Here is a 19,884-nt window from a genome sequence, read left to right as displayed (position 1 = left end):
AGCCTACCTAGGGATTCATGTTAAACTGGATCTGGAAATCTGGAAAGGTCATTATCGAAATATTGCTATTTGATGTTGCTTGAAGTTCTTTTGTTCGTTGTAGTTTCAAGATATCATCCCATTTCTGTTACTTATCTCTTTTGGGCGAGGGGGCAAGTGCCTTTGTGTACCCTGTTATATCTACCAATGCGACACAATAAATTTAAAATTTGCCCCCTCTAGGATTGACTTCGCCCCCCCCCCCTACAAAGAATTCCTGGCTACGGGCCTGCCTCTGCTTCAGAGCACTGCTGTTTTTGACTGAATAACATACAATCGCTCCCACTCACTATACTTCCTCGTCTGACATTCCTTTATCAGCCACGAAACGCTTGTGGCGCTGTGACTTGCCCCTTTCACGGGACAGCAGTGTTGCCATTACTTTTTATCCAACCCTTGTAAATGAAATTGTCTCTACAAACAAGTAGCACTATTACTATTGCATATGAGCTTTACACTCGCGTACAGGATTGGCTCGCGCTTAAAGTGGTCGACTTTCGAGTTGGGAGTCCCAGTCTGGGCATGGGTTTTTATTTGTGCATATCGTCAATTCAATCTAGTCAACACTCATCCTCATTGCCCGATTAGCCAAAAGTGGATGAAAAATGGCGTAAAATAGCAAACATACAAATACAAGGATTAGTTCGTTATTTCCCCCTTCTTTGATTAAAAAAGAAAAGAGAGAGGGAATTATGTTCATGTGCAATTCTTAAACTTATCGAAACTGTTGTTGCAATTCCCTTACTCACTGTCACTGTCCCTTAATCCACTTGCTTTCCAATTAAGAAACAACCCCATTCGATGGTTCGAAAAAAGTACCCATAAAATAAACTTTCCAGATATATTAACGTCAGCTTTTCACCAATTAAAAATTACGTGAAATATACATATAAACATGTGGTAGAACTGCCGATCACTTCAATTCGGTCTGTATCTTTCTTTTAACAGCTTCAAAGGTGACCAGTAAACTGGAATCGTAGAGTAAATTGATATGTGCTGAAAGTTTCAACCCCCTAACGGCTTTAAAAGACAAGATTTTAAATATTTCACCACCTAGGCTACTGAGGTCACATAGCTCACGTATCTGGAAATATGTTTCGGGGGGGGGGGGGCGAATCAAGTGTCTCATAATAATAATAACGTTTAAACTAAAATAATTATAATTATATTAATTAAAATATTCAAATTAATTAATATTATATTTTTATTACATTAATACGTAGAAGGACGGTATAAGAATAGTGAGGTACCACCACGTCATCATTATCTAGCTTAGGTGTAGTTTAAGGTCAGCAAAATTTGTAAAGAAAAACAACAACTGCCCTGGCAAGGAAATTAAGGTTAAAAATTAATAGATAAAGAATTGAATATTTATTGAACATAGAAGAAGAATGTTAGATCGAGTTGACGAAAAGTAAAGTTCCTGGTGATGTTTCATGAATGGTACGTTGTAAGTAGTAATACATATTGCATAAATCTTCTTTGGTGCTGTCATTCAACATAATCCTTGGCTTCCAATAAGTTTGGCGGAAACAAATAATCCTCGATTAAACAAGTATATTTTCATTATTTAATTTTAGTTATTTTATTATCTCATTATTTAATTGTTGTACTTAGCAAGTCTTTCGGGTGGGGTGGGGGTTCCCGGACTCTCCCCTAAATACATCCTTGCTCAGCGCTATTTGAGAACTGCATCCAGAAAAGAATTACACTTGCATTAGAAAACAATAATAGACACGAAGAAACACTAACAAGGAAGAATTATGTTGGGATGCAATCATTACACAGTCAGTGCATGCACCCAAGCATGAATCATGTGTATGTGAACCAGTTGTGGATCCAGGAGTTACAGTTGGAAGGGGCGGGTTTCCGTAAGGTAACCCCACCCGAAAATAAATTCCAACCTGTACTAGCTCGAGTTTGTTTGAGTAAGTCCGCTTTATGCACAGATAGGCTAATAGGGACTGGAGCTACAGTTTAAAGTGGGGTCCGAACACCACTATGTGGCTCCACCGGCTATCGAACCTGGGACACCTTGATTGCAAGGCGACGACGCTACCACTACGCTATCGGGGAGGCTAACCTACACTGGCGCTGTTTTATGTAAATAATAATAGTTCTGTGAACAAGAACCAAGCTGACTTCCATGTTTTAGAGATTAGAGTATTTGTTCAGCAAAAATAGGGGTCCATGGCTGGATTAGATGTCATTATCGTATGTCGTATTCTCCCAAGTTAAATCATTGTTCATGTATGTTGTTTGTTTAGTTATGTACACTTTATGCTCAGATAGGCTAATCGAAACTGGACCTACAGTTTAAAGCGAGATCCGAAACATAAAATAAATGAGGTTATCCCCTGACGAGTCCGCCTCCGCCCGCATACATTCAGGGGTATGCGCTTTATGCCCTGGTGCCTTTAAATAAAAACCAAGGCGTCAATTTTCTCTGAATTACGATTCCCCCGTTTATTTATTCACAAACTTTATTTGAGCTTACATGTAAGTGAATACAATATGTTACAAATACAATTATTCCTGGCCTATTCTGGGATCCAGAAACAGGTCGTTTATACACACCGTTTTGTACTATCTATTATTATTTTATCTTAATTCTAATTGTAAGTTGGAATTAGAGATTCTGTGTTAAGTATGTGGGTTTAGTTTTGTTTCAGTTCTAGAAATGTGCGTTTAGGTTTATTTAGGGCTATTCTAAACAGTGTGCCTCCCGGAAGCCTTTGTTGTAGTGCTGCCTCCTAGAGGAAGAAGAAGTAAGCTATTGTTGCTAGAAGAGAGTCTGTGCAAACAGAACCTGGAATGGTGAACGTAGTTTCGTTATAATGTAAAGTAGTACAACAAGGACTCTGGGAGGCTATCACCTACTCTGATTGGGCATCTCCTCTTGTGGCAGTCACCAAGAAAGATGGGTCTTTGAGGTTATGTGTCGATTTTTCTTCAACTGTCAACAAGATGACAGAAAATATGAAGTTCAATATTAGTAAAACTGATGATATATTTGCTAAACTGAAGAATTGCCAGTATTTCTCCGTAGTGGACCTTCAAATGGCTTATTGCCAACTTCTCTTGTCAGAAAAGTCACAAATTATAACTGTAGTGAACACACATTTGGGACTCTATAAGATAAAACGGTTGTGCTTCGGGATCACAGTTAGTGGCGATATTTTTCAAATGACGCTGGCTAAAATCTTGGGAGACACACCAGGCGTCGCATTTTACTTTGATGACGTTATCGTAGGTGGAGATACATTAGCACAATGCTATGAAAGGACACTTCTAGTCCTCTCTAAACTTCAGCAACAGAATGTGAATGCTAACTTCAACAATTGTACCTTTCTATCTCCGGAAGTCGAATACTTGGGATACTGCATATCTTCGAAAGGCATTAGTCCTTCCCGTAAGAATCTAGAGGCGATATTAGACTGTCCAGAACCGTCGGACATCTCACAGTTGAGATCCTTTATCGGCATGTTAAACTTCCATCGAAGATTTATACACAATCTCGCTTCAAAGATACCACATCTTACCTCTCTCTTGAAGAAAGATGTTTCGTGGAAATGGACTATTGAAACATCCAAAGAATTTAGGAACATTCTAAAGGAACTACGAGAAGCGCAACCCACAATACCATTCGATCCAAATAAACCTATTGTGCTGATATGCGATGGTTCTCCATACGGTTGCGGCGCCCGATTATGCCATCGTGTAGAAGGTGAGCTCGCTACGGTGGAATGTGCATCATCTACACTTAATGATGTGGAGAAAAGATATGCACAGGTAGACAGAGAAGCATTAAGTGTAGTATTTGGCGTGAGGAAATTTGAAAAATTCCTAAGAGGACTTCATTTCGAAATAATCTCTGATGCTAGTGCCATTAAGTTCATATTTTCACCAGGGAAGTCAATCTCTAAGCACGCTTCGAACAGACTACTGCGTTGGTCTCTATTTCTATCCGGATTCAACTACGACGTAGTAACATCATCACGTGTACCTGTGCCGGACATGCTCAGCAGGTTACCTTGTCCCACAGAAGACCCAGTAGATGAGGAAGCTACATTGTGTTACAGCATGACAGGCACCAAAGCGCCAATTTCTCTACAGATGATCGCTGATCACACCAATACTGATCCAGTGGTAACCGAAGTTACAATATATGTAAAAAGGGGTTGGCCGAAAAGGTTTAATCAACGGATAAAGGATTCCAATATTTACCCTTACTACGAAAGGCGAAACCTTCTCTCGCTAGAGGCAGGATGTCTGTGGTGGATGGGGAGGTTAGTCATCCCACAGTCGCTTCGCTCGAAGGTTGTGGAACTCTTCCATTCGAACCACCCTGGGGAAAGGACGATGATGGAGACCTTACGATCACAAGCATGGTGGCCCAAGATGACAAGGGATATACAACATTGTATCCAGACTTGTGAAACATGCCAATCCACACGTTCCAGGATCAAGAAAGGTCCAGATAATAGGTGGCCGGAAGCTAGATTTGTAGAACAAAGACTCCACGTAGACCATTTCTTCTTGGCTGGAAGAAAGTTCCTATTACTTGTGGATGCTTATAGTCGCTGGGTAGATGTCTGGCCAGTATCTTCCTTAGATACACCGGAGACCATACGCTGGATTCTTCAGTCATGCTCGACTCTCGGAATTCCACAAACAATAGTTTCGGATAATGGCCCGGCATTTATCAGCCTAAAGTTCCGTTCCTTTTGCCAGCAGTTCGGAATCTAACACATCACAATACCGCCGTACCACAGTCCTAGCAACGGGCTTGCTGAGAGGTACGTACGCACGGTGAAGACTGGCATGTTGAAGGTGTTGCATGAACATCCACATCTGACTTCTTTACAGTTCGATGCAAAGTTAGCGAAGTACCTACTGTTTTTGAGGAATTCCCGGTTGGGAGAGGAACGTAGTCTTCCTGCAGCCTCAGTCCTCACCTTCAGTCCAAGAACATGCTGGAACTATATACGTGGTGATCGTAATAGAGATGCCGAGAGGACAGAAGCTCCTCCTTTCTTGAAACCTAGGATCAACCACAACGAACCATACAGGACATTTTCACCTACCGAAACCGTATGGATTCAATCACCAAAGCACTTGTCACCTAACTTCAAGGAGGCAGATATTGTAGAAAGGTTGGGTGGAACTCACCTGTACAAAGTGCGCTTTGCCGATGGAACTCAAAGAGTGGTACATTGACGTTGGATTCGTCACAGGACACACAGACAACAAAACAATCCAGAAACCTGGGATGATGATAGTCCACCCGGACCAGAAGGCGCGGCGGAGAATCGAAATTCAGATTCCAAAATTACCCCACCTCAACCAGACGTTCATGACCGTCAACCCCAAGACGCTGACGCTGCTCCACGACCAACATCCACTCTTCATGTGCCTAGAAGATCGACAAGGATTAAGGTACCCCCTGACAGATACGGGTACCCTTGTTAATTATTTTTTTTGTAACTCTGGGGGGAATGTAGTGTTGCCTTCTAGAGGAAGAAGAAGTAAGCTAGAAGAGAGTCTGTGCAAACAGAACCTGGAATGGTGAACGTAGTTTCGTTATAATGTAAAGTATTACGTTGTTTGTGAGTTTGTGTAATAAATACAGTTAATCTTGTTAACATGTGTGTTTCCATCGCACAACATTTGTTAACTTTGTTAGCGGGATTACTCATGTATTATTTGACTGTCTAGTATATAGCCAAGCGTGCAAGTTATATATTGGATTAATTATAATTAACATTTAAACTTTTCAAGCGGAGAATATTTCGGGGGATCCAAGACCGATACCACTGGGCGAATGCAATGCAAATAAGCAGGGCAGAATAAAATTAGGCTATTTTTAATTAGTCTCGTTCTTCTCCATTAATTATGTTGACTGTTGAAATGCTTGTCCTAATTTCTTGCTAGATGTTGACATTAACCGTAGGCGAAACTTGAAGATTGTCCTCAACAAACATCTGGCTTCGTATCCGTCTGCCTATTTACCTAAAGACGTACTTACAGCTGCTGTATCTTCTTGGGGAACTTGGTAACGGAACTGTTTACTGAAAGCTGATCGTAGGTGGCAGCACCAGGAGTTGGTGGTATCTTTTTAAAGAACTAAAACTTCTATTTCACACGTTTGAGAGGGGTTAAATCATGGAAAGCTGAATTTCGAAGTTCGATGGAAGTTTGTATTCCCTACCATTTAGGGAAGACGTTGATTCACATATATTGCGCCTTTAGCAAAGAGGTAGAAGTTCTAGAATGGCTGAAGTCAGTCAGGGACAGATCTGGTAGAGTTTCCGGGACGGGATTTAGGTGGAGAGTAGGATTGATTGATTGATTTTGTTTATTTTACTTCGCTTGCCACTTTTGCTAATCGCGAAGACGAGGGTGATATGATGAAATTGATGAAAAACGCTCACAAAGAACACGCACGCCTGGATTCGAACCCGGGACCCCTTGCGTCGTAGCGCGCTGTGCTAACCACTCCGCCACGGAGGTTGGCGGTGAAGAATAGGAGAGATTGAAGTAGAAGAGATCTTCCAATTTTTTACACCAATTTGATTATCACAATTAATGACAAATTTGAAGTCGTCTTTCTTATTAACATACACAGTCTGCCCGATTATTAATGCGACTGATCAATTCCATGAAAGGTCAGTGAGGAAAATAAGGAAAGTAGTTGATAGATGGGACCACTAGAGGGTGTAGTAATCGCAGGCGGATGAACAGTTGAATGACGCAGTAGTTTGCGAGTAACAGCCGTTGAAGATGAACCGTGTGAGTGCACCCCGTCAGAAGTGGTGTGATGAAACCAAGACCTGTGATCAAAATTTACTGTAAATTAGGAAAAAGTGCAACAGATGTGTACAAGGATTTGAAACAAATTAATGGTAATGCCTGTCTGAGACATGCACAGATATTTCGTTGGTATTCATTATTCCAAAAGGTGCAGGCCCGTAGTCAGGCAGGGGCCGGGGGGGGGGGGGGGCGGCGGCTGATTCTCCCTTGTAACTACCGTCAGCCCCTCCTGGCACTGCAGTCAGCCTCCTTGACATTAGGAAAAACTATTTTGTATAATTTGGATGCAGTGAAGAGTGAAAATGTAGACAGCAGATATTATTTTGCTCACAACTTTTGTGAAGAATAAGTTCAAAGAGCATGGACAGAAGCGGCAAGTATTTAGAAGATGCTCTTCTCTAGACTTTAGAAAGTTTCTTTGTAAGGGAGCTTCTTTAGCTGTACCTTCGCTGCCTCTGTTGCGACCTCCATTTTAGACAGAAATCTGTGACTGGCATCATCATGAAAATTCCTTCCGGATCTGCGTCAAATTTCAACAGTTCCCAAGTTGTGGGAACGAAGGGGAATTCCATTGCTTCAACAAGGTGTGGAATGTACGCTAGTCACTATGATTGACTATTGTCCATTTTCGTCTGATATAAATACGTATCTGTATCATCAAAAGTAGTATGGAGTGTGTAGTAAGGATGATTTCAGTAACATTCAATTAACACTTCAAGTGATATTTAAAAAGATATAGAAAAATGTAGTATTTGTTTATTTCTAAACTTTATATAACTTCATGACCTCCTCCCCCACACAATTTGCCTTCATTTAATACTGTTAAACATTGGAAAAATGGACTTGATTTACAAAGCACCCCCTGGAGATCAATTCTAGCTACGGGCCTGAGAAGGTGAAAGAAGAACCACACTGTGGACGGTCAATTTCTGCACGAACGGCGGAAAAAATGTGAGAAAAGCGAAATAAATTGTTGCCCAGGACAGGTGAATAACAAAATTATGACTTGCTAGTATTACTTTAGAGAAATCCAACATCGGTACGCCCGCATGTGACTTGTCAGGAATGAACTGTTCAAGAACAAATTGCTTTTGTTGCATGATAAGGCACCACCACACTGCGCACTGTTTGTGAAGCAGTTTCTGACCTCGAATTTCATCTCTGTGTGATGGAACACCCCCCATATTTGCCAGATTTGTTTTTTTCTCTTCCCGAAAGTTAAGTGTGCCATGAAAGGGAACAATTTAGCACCATTACTGACATTCAAAGTGCTGTGACTCAGTGACTTGGGCAGATTTCATTACAAGACTTCCATCATGCTTTCCACCACCTATATGACAGATATCACACATCTATTGTGCATCTGGCAACCCTGAAATTAAGCCTAACCCACCAAAACCTTGTATAAGTTGGCTTGCCTAGTATGAAATGTCGAAACTTTTGTTGAATGCTGAGCTGTACAAAAGCAACCAATGAGGAAAAAAGAGTTGGAATTGTTTATACTTTTGTGTAACCCCCATGTGCTACACGAGCGCTATAAGAGCTTGACATTTCGATGGTTAGTTGGTTACTGTTTAGTGAACCAACTGGAACCAAGCATAATTTATAGTGCCGTAATCTCGTGTTTATGGAATTTTTTAATGGGTCTTCTCTTATCATTATATCTGTAATAGTTTCTGAGTAATCAATATGTGTCGAATGATGTTCGTTGTTGACTCGGAAAGACAAATTACATACTTGTAGTTGTCGTGTCTGAGATATCGCAGGTCATTCAATGCTGACATTCTATTCTTTGACTCCCAACAGGCATAAGAATCACAGAGATGATTTATTCCGTGTCACATTTAATCTCTGCTTGTGGACACATTTACACACTTCAGGCCTTGAACCTTTTACTCGACTTTGACTCTGAATATGTCATTTTACTAGACTATCATAAATTTCATAATGATTGATGCCTGCGCGACTTTCATAAAACAGGTTTTCACTTTCCAAAACCAGCTTTTGGTTTTGTAGATTTAAAAATTATTTTTCGATCATCCAAATTGGTTCTCGGTTTCAGACTTTCAATAAGTACCGTAAATACCGAACATATTAGAATTTGAAAAGTATAGTGGATGCATAAGTATTACCAAGCAAATTGTCCAAGACTTATTTATTCTCTTTGCTTTACGCAGCGAGAACGGAATTTAATCAAAACTCGAAACAAGCTGCTGACAATCTCTGAACCAGCATTCCTTTAAAAATCTATTCCTGAGATACACTTGGGGTGCAAGAGAAGAATTAATGACAATTTTGCCTAAATACTTGTGCATCGCACTGTACATACTCGTGCAGAAGCACACACAAAAGCAGACAAAAGACGACTTACCCAGCAGCATAATGACGACGTCATCCTGTGCGTATTCCCTTATCTCCGCCAGCCAAGCCCGTATGTTGTCGAAACTCGCCTTGTTCGTGACGTCATAGAGAAGCAAGAGGGCTGCAATAAAACAAGAGAGAAACGCAATCAAAAGCTTATATTTTTCCAAGCACGACAAATTTCCGAACAATTTAAAAAGTTTACACGAGCACGAATAACAAATAAACTGTGCAAGGATTAACGGAACGGTGCGTGCAGTTTTATTTCACAGAAATTGCTTCAGGGTATTTATAATTTTTCCTTCGTGTAACATAAAAATCCTCAGGTTAAAATGTCTGTGCATATAATCATGGGAATTTTGGCGATATTTTTGGGATCAAATAGTAATAGAAAATTGAGTTTTGAGGTGTTTTTTTTAGTTTTTGCACAAACTTTATGCACAAACACACTAATCAGAATTGGATCTACAGTTTATGGTGGGATGTGTCTCCACCGGGTATTGAATGTGGAACCCCTTAGTTACAAAGTGAAGATGTTATCACTACGCCATCGGGGAAGCAATTATACAAAATTGATAACAATTAATAATAAAGGGCCTCCCCGATGGCGCAGTGGTAGCATCGTCGCCTTGTAATCAAGGGGTCCCGGGTTCGATACCCGGTGGAGGTACATAGAGGTTCGGATCCCACTTTAAACTGTAGGTCCAGTCCCGATTAGCCTTACTGTGCATAAAGTGGACTTAAAACACCAAATCAATCAATCAATCAATTAATAATAAAATATATTCATATATTTCTACTACAATGTTAATAATAATAATATTAACTATTTGATAAAACTAATGATTTTTACTATTGATACGGAAGAGTACTTCGTATTGGCACCTTTCTTCATAGCTGAGAAAATATAATAAACATACCATAGTATTAACAGTAGTTAATAACAAAATTATTACTACTACTACTTCAATATTAATAAATAAGTATCATTATATCTTGGAGGTTCATCTATTTAATACAACCAATGCTTTCTGATGATATGGAACAGTACTGCGCTCTGGAACGTTTCTTCATAGCTGAGAAAAACATCGTTTTATACGAATTGATTGATATGTTTTATTTTACTGCGCGTTTCTGCCTCTTTTGGCTAATTGCGAAGATGAGGATGATAAGTGATAAGATAAAATAGATGAAGAGACAACCACAACATATATGGCCACAATACAAGTGGCATTGAGGTTTATAATGACCATAGGTCGAGACGCCAGAACCTCGCAGTCCAGAGTGGAAGTGAGGTTGACATTTGGATGTCTTACACCCCCAGTAGCTTTTTATATTAACTCCATATAACTAGAGAGGAAATAAGGAAATTGCAGGTATCATTACGAGATCAGGCTCTCATTCACGGGTATACAAATCAATCGATGCATCTACGTCACAGATATCGTATAGAATACAGGCTCTTAAATTAGGCTTACCATACGTCCGGCATTAGCCCGGACAGTCCTGGTTTTTTAGTGCTGTCCGGGGTGATGTCCGGGGTTTTGAGAATCTGAACATGAAAATAGCTACCGGTATAGAATATTCACGACCAAAATTTATGACCGGCAAGGATCGATTATACCTTTTCTGATTTACAAGAGTGTACACAAGTTATTAATGCAATTGTAAAAGATGCTGTAAATATTGATGATCTATTTGATGAACAAGGTAATTCAAAACCAAAAGGTAGGTTGTGGTTCAAGTTATGAAAAAGTACCAGATCCTATTGAAGAGAAGTGGCAAGTAATTTTTAAGGTGTTTCAAGAGACTGATATTTCATGTACCAACATTTCTAGAATGGTTGAGTTTGCTATGTCTTTGCCTGAAACAACTGCTCCAGTTGAGAGAGTATTTTCAATTGTGGGGAATATTTGGTCTGCAGAAAGCGGTAGACTTCTAGTATCCACTGTTAAACATCTACTGAATGTTCAAATTAATTCAGAACTTTCATGTTCTGAATTTTATGATGTTATTAAAGCAATCAAGCCATTTCTGAAGAACGTCATGTCTAGTGAAAAGTTCAACTAACAGATAATGATACCTTGAACAGAGAGGCTTCCTAAACATCAGAAAATGTATTATTCAATTAAACATTTGAAAATTAATTGATTGATTTTAGGAAATAATGTTAATATTTTTTCTTGTACAATTTATAGTTTAATATTGCAATAATATGTTAAGGTTTTAACTGAAATTCAGCAGCAACGAGTTGATCACGAATATGTCCTGGGTTGGACCCAAGAAAATATGGTAAGCCTACCTTAAATTCAATAGTTTCTGCGAATTTCTGTTCCGTGTTATTGACACACGGACTGGTCGATCGTGGCAATTTTATCACAATTAGGCAGTACATGTCAAATTTTCCAGCTCACAAAATTGTATTTTTGTATTAGTTTCAAAGTCGCGCTGTCTCTTGCCACTCACAGACCTTTTCCCTTATTTGTCACGTATGACAGTTACCGGGGCTCGATACAATCCATACGATCTAACATACATTGCAAAATTCTCAGTCCAATTTTGGTTCACACCATCGTTGGATTGCAACACTGTACCTTCCGCTCCCACTGTTTTCCCCCACCCAACATTTCATTCGCTGTTTTTGAGAGAGCGAAGCGAGAAATAACAGCTTGCGTTGAAACTTTCGTTGTTAGCAAATTATTTGCTCTCCGCGGTTCGTTTATAAAATTTTTCACGAGTTTTTCATCGAGCCTCCATTGTCCAGGAAAAAATGAGCTAAAATTCGTGTCCAGTGGAAGATGAAAATGTTGCTTCTAGCAGAACAAATGTAACAGACTTCCACCTTGAGTAGCGAGAAGAGGAATTTCGTAATTTCGTTTGTAGCAGCTTTTGAGGTTTCTCCTCTAGGTGTTTGCTATTTTCTATTTCTCTCTCTTTAACCGCAAGGTGAGGGACGATCACAGATTCATGCCTTGTCCACGATTCTAATCTGAGGCCTCTGGCATCGTAGCGCCACTACGTCACAAAGACTGACCAGGTTTTCACTAATTTTATGCTTATTGTAAATATTACCCGAGGACGTTTGTGTAAATAGATATACCGTGTTGGAAAGTCCCAAGGGCGTAGGAATGGCGTACATTGATTTCAGGATAGAGAAACATTTACAGAAGTAGGGGGCGGTGGAATAACCACGAAACGTAACCCAGGATTAAACGCGAAAGGAATAACAGCGAAAGGTACAAGCGCGAAAGGAACAACCGCGAAACGGATTAACTGCGAAAATTTCACTTTCGCGCTTAATCCCTTTCGCGGTAGTTCTGCCGACCCCAGAAGTAGTTCTCTTTCACTGCAATCGTGGAATGATTGCATTAACTCTCGAAAAATGCTCTCTTCCAAATCCCTCCATTATCTTCAATAATGCTCTATTGTTATCGTATGAGTAGACATGGGCATCCACAGAGTCATTCGATCCCTGCGATAAGGGAAATTCGACTAATTATTCTTCCCTTCTTCCTTCTATTTGTATCTGAATTATTTTCTCTTTTCTTGTATTTTATTTCTAGCTTTCGATACTCTTTTTCCAGTTGTAGTATCTCCCTCTTCTTGATCATTTCTTTTCTTGATTTCTCTTTTGTTTCGTGCCGGAGTTTCTTCTTTGTTCTCCCTCTCTTTCACACGTTCTCTCACTCATCTGTTATTTCCCTTCCTTCTTTCTTTCTCTCTCTCTCACACTTCTTCCTGTTTTCTCCTTTCCTCCCTCTCCCGTTTTCTGTCTTACTGTCGCTTCTTTGAATCTTCTTTTTCCTTCTTCATATCTCTCTCTCTTTTTCTGCCACGCTGGTTTATTCAGCTTTCTGGGTCTCTTTTCTTCCACCTTCCTTCTACTCCATGTGTGATTCTTTTAATTTGCATAATTCCCCACTGCTTCTTTCATGTCGCTCAGTGGCGCAACGACAGGGGAGCAGGGCGTGCATTGCCCCACCTTGGAAGGAAATCAATTTTAGGGGTCAAGGGGGCAAACATTGACGGCCAATGGCACCTTCAGGAGGGTACAGAGGGAATATTGCCCCCTCGATTTCAAATTTTATGCAAATAAAACTACATGTTCGAATCCGAATCCCTCCTTTTCTTACTCTTATCAAGTTCCGAGCCATAGCTAGGGGAGCCGAACGATGTAAATGAAAAAAGGTTGTAAAAGAGAGAATGCCATGGCGCCCCGTGAAATTATTTGCGGCCAGTGGTGCAATTACAGGTTGGGGCAGGGGGCATTGTCCTCCTAACCTTGGACGGAAGCCAATTCTAGAGGGGAGGGGGGCAAACATTGAAATGAAGAAAAACAAAGCTAGCAAAATCTAAGAGTAGCAGGACAAAATGATACTCTAGACGGAATTAATTTTCATATATTTCTTGAAAATATTCATGTATTAAAGAGACATTGAACAATTGCACAATTTTGTATTAACATGTTGCATATATATTTTCTAATTTTACGTCGCTCCATGTTGCATAAAATATATGTTCTACATGAAAGTTTCACATGTCGTATGTACAAAAGGAATTATATTAGTAATTTTGTCCTTCAAAAATACAGTTTGTGTGCTTGTTTTCATTGTTAGCTAATGTGATTTTGAACGTGTTGTAAAAATACCAGAAAAATGTCAATAATAATAATAATAATAATACCATTATTATTATTATTATGCCTATTATTATAGGCACGTTTATCCTGGTACTTGCCCCTCCCCCCCAGATAAAAATTCGTGGTTGCTTTTCTGATGTCGCTTCTTTAAATTGTTCATGTCTTCTGATGACACGTAAAAACGTCAACACATCCCTCTTACGGACACATCTTTTCTTTATCCTCCTCCTGAAAATATATTCTGTGAAACCCCATGGGCGTAGACCAGTGTTCCTCAACAGGGCCCTCCTATCAATTATACCGGGTCGCGAGATGTTCTGAAAATGTGCAACATTAGTTTGTAGTTGAATTTTCCGGGGTTCAGAATGCTCAAAGTGAAAATCAGCACCTACCAAATTAATTTAATGATGTTAAATTTTATTACATCGTGATTGGTATATAATTTAAACCTAATTTTATCTTTGTCAACGAAGCTAGACATAATCGCACTATAATACTTCGTGCTATGGTATAATTTATTAATATTTAATTTCAAATTTTAAATTAATATTTAATTGAAAAGTTCGCATTGTTTATGCTGTAATATTATGATACAATTACTTGATCATTTATTATGTATAGGGTGGTTTGGGAAATTCCGACAGTTCTAAGCTAGCAACATTGTAACTCACGTGTGAAAAACGAACGAAGAACAACGTCAGTGGGAGTTGAAAGATTTAAGTTTGAGCAATATCCACACAGCACAGCTTTTCATACAGTGCGTGTGTTTGCGTAGATATGTGTGTATGAGTCAAGTAAGTTGTCTACTAACACTCGTAAAACATTGCCATATGTAAAATCGGGACTGTAATTGCTAAGCTTTAGATTCAGAGAAGGATCGAAGTGGAGTAAATGAACCTTTGCTTGCAGTGTTTCCAAACGAAGGTTTTAATTAATAACTACAATGTCGTTTAGAGGCATTTCCGACAATCAATTTGGGGAGATTTCGACACTTCTATTGTTTTTCTTCGTTTGTCAGTCCTACTTAATACGACAGAGCAAAGAGTATTATACTTATCAATGAGATCAACATTGTCTTCTTATTCATTGTTTTTTAGGGAGATCATCGATAAATTATAAAAGAAAAGCTTCAAAATGCAGGTGGCTGCCGGAAAATATGAAGTCTGCGGTTGTAAATGTAAGAAATGGAATGGATTTTTCAACTGTAGCTCGAATGTTCGATGTGCTCTGTCCAGGGAATACCTTGAGGAAGCGAACGAAAAGACGTCTCTGCGCAAGTACTGACGACCAATGGACGCATGAGGGGAAGTGAATGCATGAAGAGGATTTCTTTTAGTAGAAGCGCGTACTGCTTGTTTCCTCCCACTCCCTTCTCTACCGTTATGTGTGGCCTTGCTCCATAGATTGCTGGGACAGAGTATAGTAGTGTGCGGAACAAGCGGGGAGACAACCTTATGACGTCATCAAAATGGCCGCCCGTCGAATATCTGAGAAACATTGTTTACATCGCACTCGGCCGCCATTACACCTGCACTTGTGACGTAGCTCGCTTCTGATTGGTTATGCTACGCGAGATGCTAAGAAAACTAACACCGATTCTATTTGTGAAATATGACCTGGAATATGTTATGGTATCAAAATGCCATAAAATTTCTTCACTTTATACGGTAGAATTCGATTGTGGCACAAATGTTAAGGAAAATGCTTTAAAGTCTAAATCGGTTCAAATTCAGAGTAATGCCGTTTAAAGTGGGATCCGAATTACTGTGTGCTCCCACTGATAAGTTAAAATAAAAATAAATCTTAAACAAAACTACAGACATTCATGTGCTAATATAGACGTGCAAGATATAAATAATGAGTTACCACATTTCAATTTTGACATTTTTAACTATTGTACATAAAAATCAATATTTCCCTCGTAAATCTATTATTTGTAATGTATTATTTAATTCTGACAAAGTGATTCTGTAGTCTGTACGCATAAATAACGTCTGAGGATTCAGTTCACCAGCTTAATTTAACTCTGCATACGCCATACATCAGAGCGGGAACCTACGGTGTACGCAGCAAGCCAAACAAAGCTCGATTTTCCATGTACTAAAGAAAACAGTGATACGTACATCATTGTGCAAGAAAACTTAGTAGAACCGCCGCGAGAAGCGCTGCTGTCGCCTACCGTATAACAAGTTTCTTGCTACATGAAGCCTTTGGGGGCCATTGTCGTTGTTATGGCAACTGACCAGCAAGGTAAAATCTAGCATGTGATACAAGGAGAGGAAATTGCTAGCTTTTTTTTACCGTTTGAATCGAGCTGTTATATGAAAAATATAACATAGAAGGAAGAAAAGGAAAATTGGAAGCACTGCGTAAATTTCCGTTCCAAAGAAGCAGTTTCTTTGTCAAACGAATTCAGCATATGATATGAGAAGGCTTAAAACCTAATTTAATGCATCTCCGATTGCATTTAAGGAAGCCACCTTTCTGTGAGACGATTTAGAATAGATCTGACGCGTCCTTAAGACCAATTAGGCGAGATTCTAAATCCCCCTCTCCCGGTATTTATAAAGCTATGAAAGGGGATTGGGGTAGAGGAAAGTTCTCAAATCAAACTAGGATTCAAATACTTTGGAAATTTCAACTACCATCACTAGACCACTTGGAAATAATTACATAGTATATGGTGGACAATAAAAGGAAAGGGTTGGTTGCATGTATTCAATTTGCATTTTATTATATTTTTTATTTACATGTGGCTTAAAACCAGGAGACTGGCCGCATGTATACTAAACCGTACGTAATACAAACCAAAATAAACAATAAATATTTTTTCTCATAACGTAGAAATTCTTATTAAATATTTCAATGTCAGTATGGTTAAGCTAGAATTGATTTGATACACGAGCTACAGACACACTACACACAACATAAAAATGCGCAGAAAGGCTAATCGGGACCCCTGATTACAAGGGGACGACATTTCAACTACACCAACGAAAAAAAAACTCTCCCGACATAATGACAAATTAACCACTGCTACACAACAATTTTGCCTTACCAAGGAATATGCTGGTAAAAGTTTACCCAGAACATAAGCTGTTATTTGCGAAAGGAAAATATAACTATTACATGCGGGCTCGTAGCCAGAATTTTATTTCGAAGGGGGAGCTTATCGCTTATCAGTACATGCGTTGCTGAAATTTGATAAGTAGAAATAATAATAACAATAATAATTATTGCCACGGTTATATGTGTCATTTTATAATAATAACTATGTTAAGTTATTAAAAATTACCAATTTTAATTCCAAATTTATTATTATTATTATTACTATATTTTGCTACTCGATACACCGTATAAGTGAATATCGAACATTGTTGTCCATTATTCTTCTTACAATTTGTACAGTTGGTGTACTGAAATTCATAGTTATTGTATTTTGTTATTATAACTTTTACTCACAAAGTTTATATTGTGTGACCTCTCACAAATAACACTATACATTTTGAGAGCTGTGGATCCATTTATTATTTGGATTAAATGGTTTAAAAGAATATAGCCTGGTTCCTCTGTTATACACTAAAACCTTTTTCGATCTACTGTTTATTCCTGCTAAGGTAGTAAAAATAATTATCACTATACACTATTTAAATTAGATATTTGTAGGATTTCCGCGGCCTTCAGGCCCCTTAGCCCTCCCCCAGGCTACGTGCCTGATTACATGCAATCAATATAGTATATTTTGCCAGTTGTTTGTGATGTATCATTATTATCTATGGTTTTGCAAATCCCAGAAACAACTCATCTTCACAATAAAGAAACTGGTTTGAATGCACAAGTGGTTGAATACCCGTCAACCCTCTTACACATACACAATTAAAGTTGCCCTATTCGTCAAACTTGCTACAGAGGCTAAAGAGAGCATGAATACCGATGAAAAAAATAGTTCAAATTTTCAGCTCTAGGTTGAAATGTGGCGCTGAAGTAACAACAACCAGTAATTTAAGTTTTTGTCGGTACAACAGTGGCATGTTAACGTGAATGACTCTTTGGAAACGGAAGACAGTTTGATCAATTGTCGGACGAAGCGTTTCCCGGGATGTGGCTCACTGTACACCAGATTTCAGCGCCACATTTCGACCTTGTAGTGAAAATTTGAACTATTTATTTCGACAGAATTCGCATCCTCGTGGTTCTTCGAACGGGCTCCGAGTAGGGGGATTTTAATTGTGGTCACCCGGTACATAATTTACTATAACAGTAACAAAAGAACACCGTTTTATAACATGTTGATGCTGCTTGAATAATTGCAACAAGGGCTTCCAAAATCATCCAACATTAACATAGATACTCTAGTAAGGCTGATTCGATACCCATGCCGATGTATCGGTATCTGCCGATACCAGTATCGGAAAGTATCGGTTGGAATTCATTTACCGATACCACCCGATACTTATCCGGCATTTTGGTCTTTCAAGGGGTTCGGAAAAAAATGCCGCGCGACACTTTCGCGAACTAATTAGCATGGAAATTATGGAAACTTTAAACGTTCTTTTTTATTTTGCATGTAAACTAGATTTTGTGATTATATAACATCTATTTTCATATTCTGATGTAATTTTTGAATATTCTAAAGCAAATTGATTCTTATAATTGAATAAGAATATTTAGACACTAATATTGATCAATATTTAAACAACTTTTATTTATTGCAATTTTCAAGTATTGGTTAAAAGTGTAATCGGCTAAGCCCTAATTATATTATACAAATCGATTATATTTTGAAAACAATATGCTCAATTTTCTAAAAAAAAAACAAATAATAAAAAAAGGAAAAGCTACTTACCGTGAGCATCTCTGTAGTACGCATGCGTAACACTTCTGAACCTTTCCTGGCCAGCAGTGTCCCATATTTGGAGCTTCACCCTGCACTCGTCAACGGTGACAACTTTATTCTGGAAAGCAGAAAGAAAACTACAATCACCATTAAGCACGATTTACAAACATTACACAGCACACGGTAGCAGTTAAAGATGGAATTGTTATAGGTGAGCTGTTGTGACACTTTATGTGCGAGAATTTTTGATACAACTCTGACAAAGTTGTCTAAGACGACAATTCTACTGCCTTTTGTTCAATTAAAGCTTTTCCAAGATAATTCAAACTAAGTTAAAGCATATAGTACAAGAAAACTGCACGATGCGGTAAAATTATACTATTATCCTTCACACAAAGTCAAATATCCACTACGTGACGTCATATAAACATGCTCGAATATCCTGATGGGTTCACCTTTATAATTCCATCTTGATATCAGGTAAGAGATCTGGCTGGATGATGAAACATGCACGTTCAATTTTGCTGACAACATTGATTTCAATTTAATTTTCTTACTTCCTATTAAATATCTTGATAGCTTTCATACTTAACACTATAGTGTGAACATTAAATGCATTTCACATTGTAATTATATTGTAGAGGAAAACGATTGCAAATATTGTGAAAAATTACAGTACTAACATGCACACTTATTATACAAATATAAAGCAATTTACATGGTATTAAATTTAGGACATCTATATAAATATAAAAAAAATAGATTCAGACATTAGTGATATTAGAAAGTTGATGCTCATAAATGAAATATTAAAAATATATATATATTGGCTATATTACAATGAACAATGTGCAATATAAATTGCTGCAGAATATAAGACTCAATGTTAAAACATATTGTGAACTTGTTATTGAAAAAAATAAATATTGAAATGTAAAAATTAGTTTTGTTTCCATTTCGTCTTTATAACGTTGCTTTTGCAATTCCTTAGGTTAATCGTGACGTTGAGGAAGAATGAAAATTAGATTCAAATTCTGAACGGATCAACAGATAGGCAGAAGGTAGAAGCAATTTCCCTTGAACTTATAAAAATAAATATGTAAAATTGCTATTTTTTAAAAAATAAAAATACCACTGGTAATGTTATCAGCTACCTTATTGCACCCCTTGTTTTTACGGAAAAGTTTGCGCCCCG

General features: G+C 38.3%; 1 protein-coding gene across 2 annotated transcripts in view; it reads right to left on the bottom strand.

Annotated features, from left to right (window-relative positions):
- The window catches only part of LOC145999037 (ras-related protein Rab-37-like), a 279,512-nt gene that overhangs the window by 24,394 nt on the left and 235,234 nt on the right, over positions 1 to 19,884 (bottom strand). For both annotated transcript variants that reach the window (XM_083135956.1, XM_083135957.1), the window contains exons 4-5: positions 18,699 to 18,807; positions 9,224 to 9,334 (exon numbers count right to left, since the gene is read on the bottom strand). In XM_083135956.1, coding sequence (XP_082992082.1) covers positions 9,224 to 9,334; positions 18,699 to 18,807 — 220 coding nt within the window. The remainder of the gene's footprint in view (positions 1 to 9,223; positions 9,335 to 18,698; positions 18,808 to 19,884) is intronic.

Source organism: Lepisma saccharinum, chromosome 14 (genome assembly GCF_977018435.1).
Source record: "Lepisma saccharinum chromosome 14, izLepSacc3.1, whole genome shotgun sequence".
In the NCBI taxonomy this organism is placed as follows: Eukaryota; Metazoa; Arthropoda; class Insecta; order Zygentoma; family Lepismatidae; genus Lepisma; species Lepisma saccharinum.
This window is presented reverse-complemented; position numbering and strand designations above follow the sequence as displayed.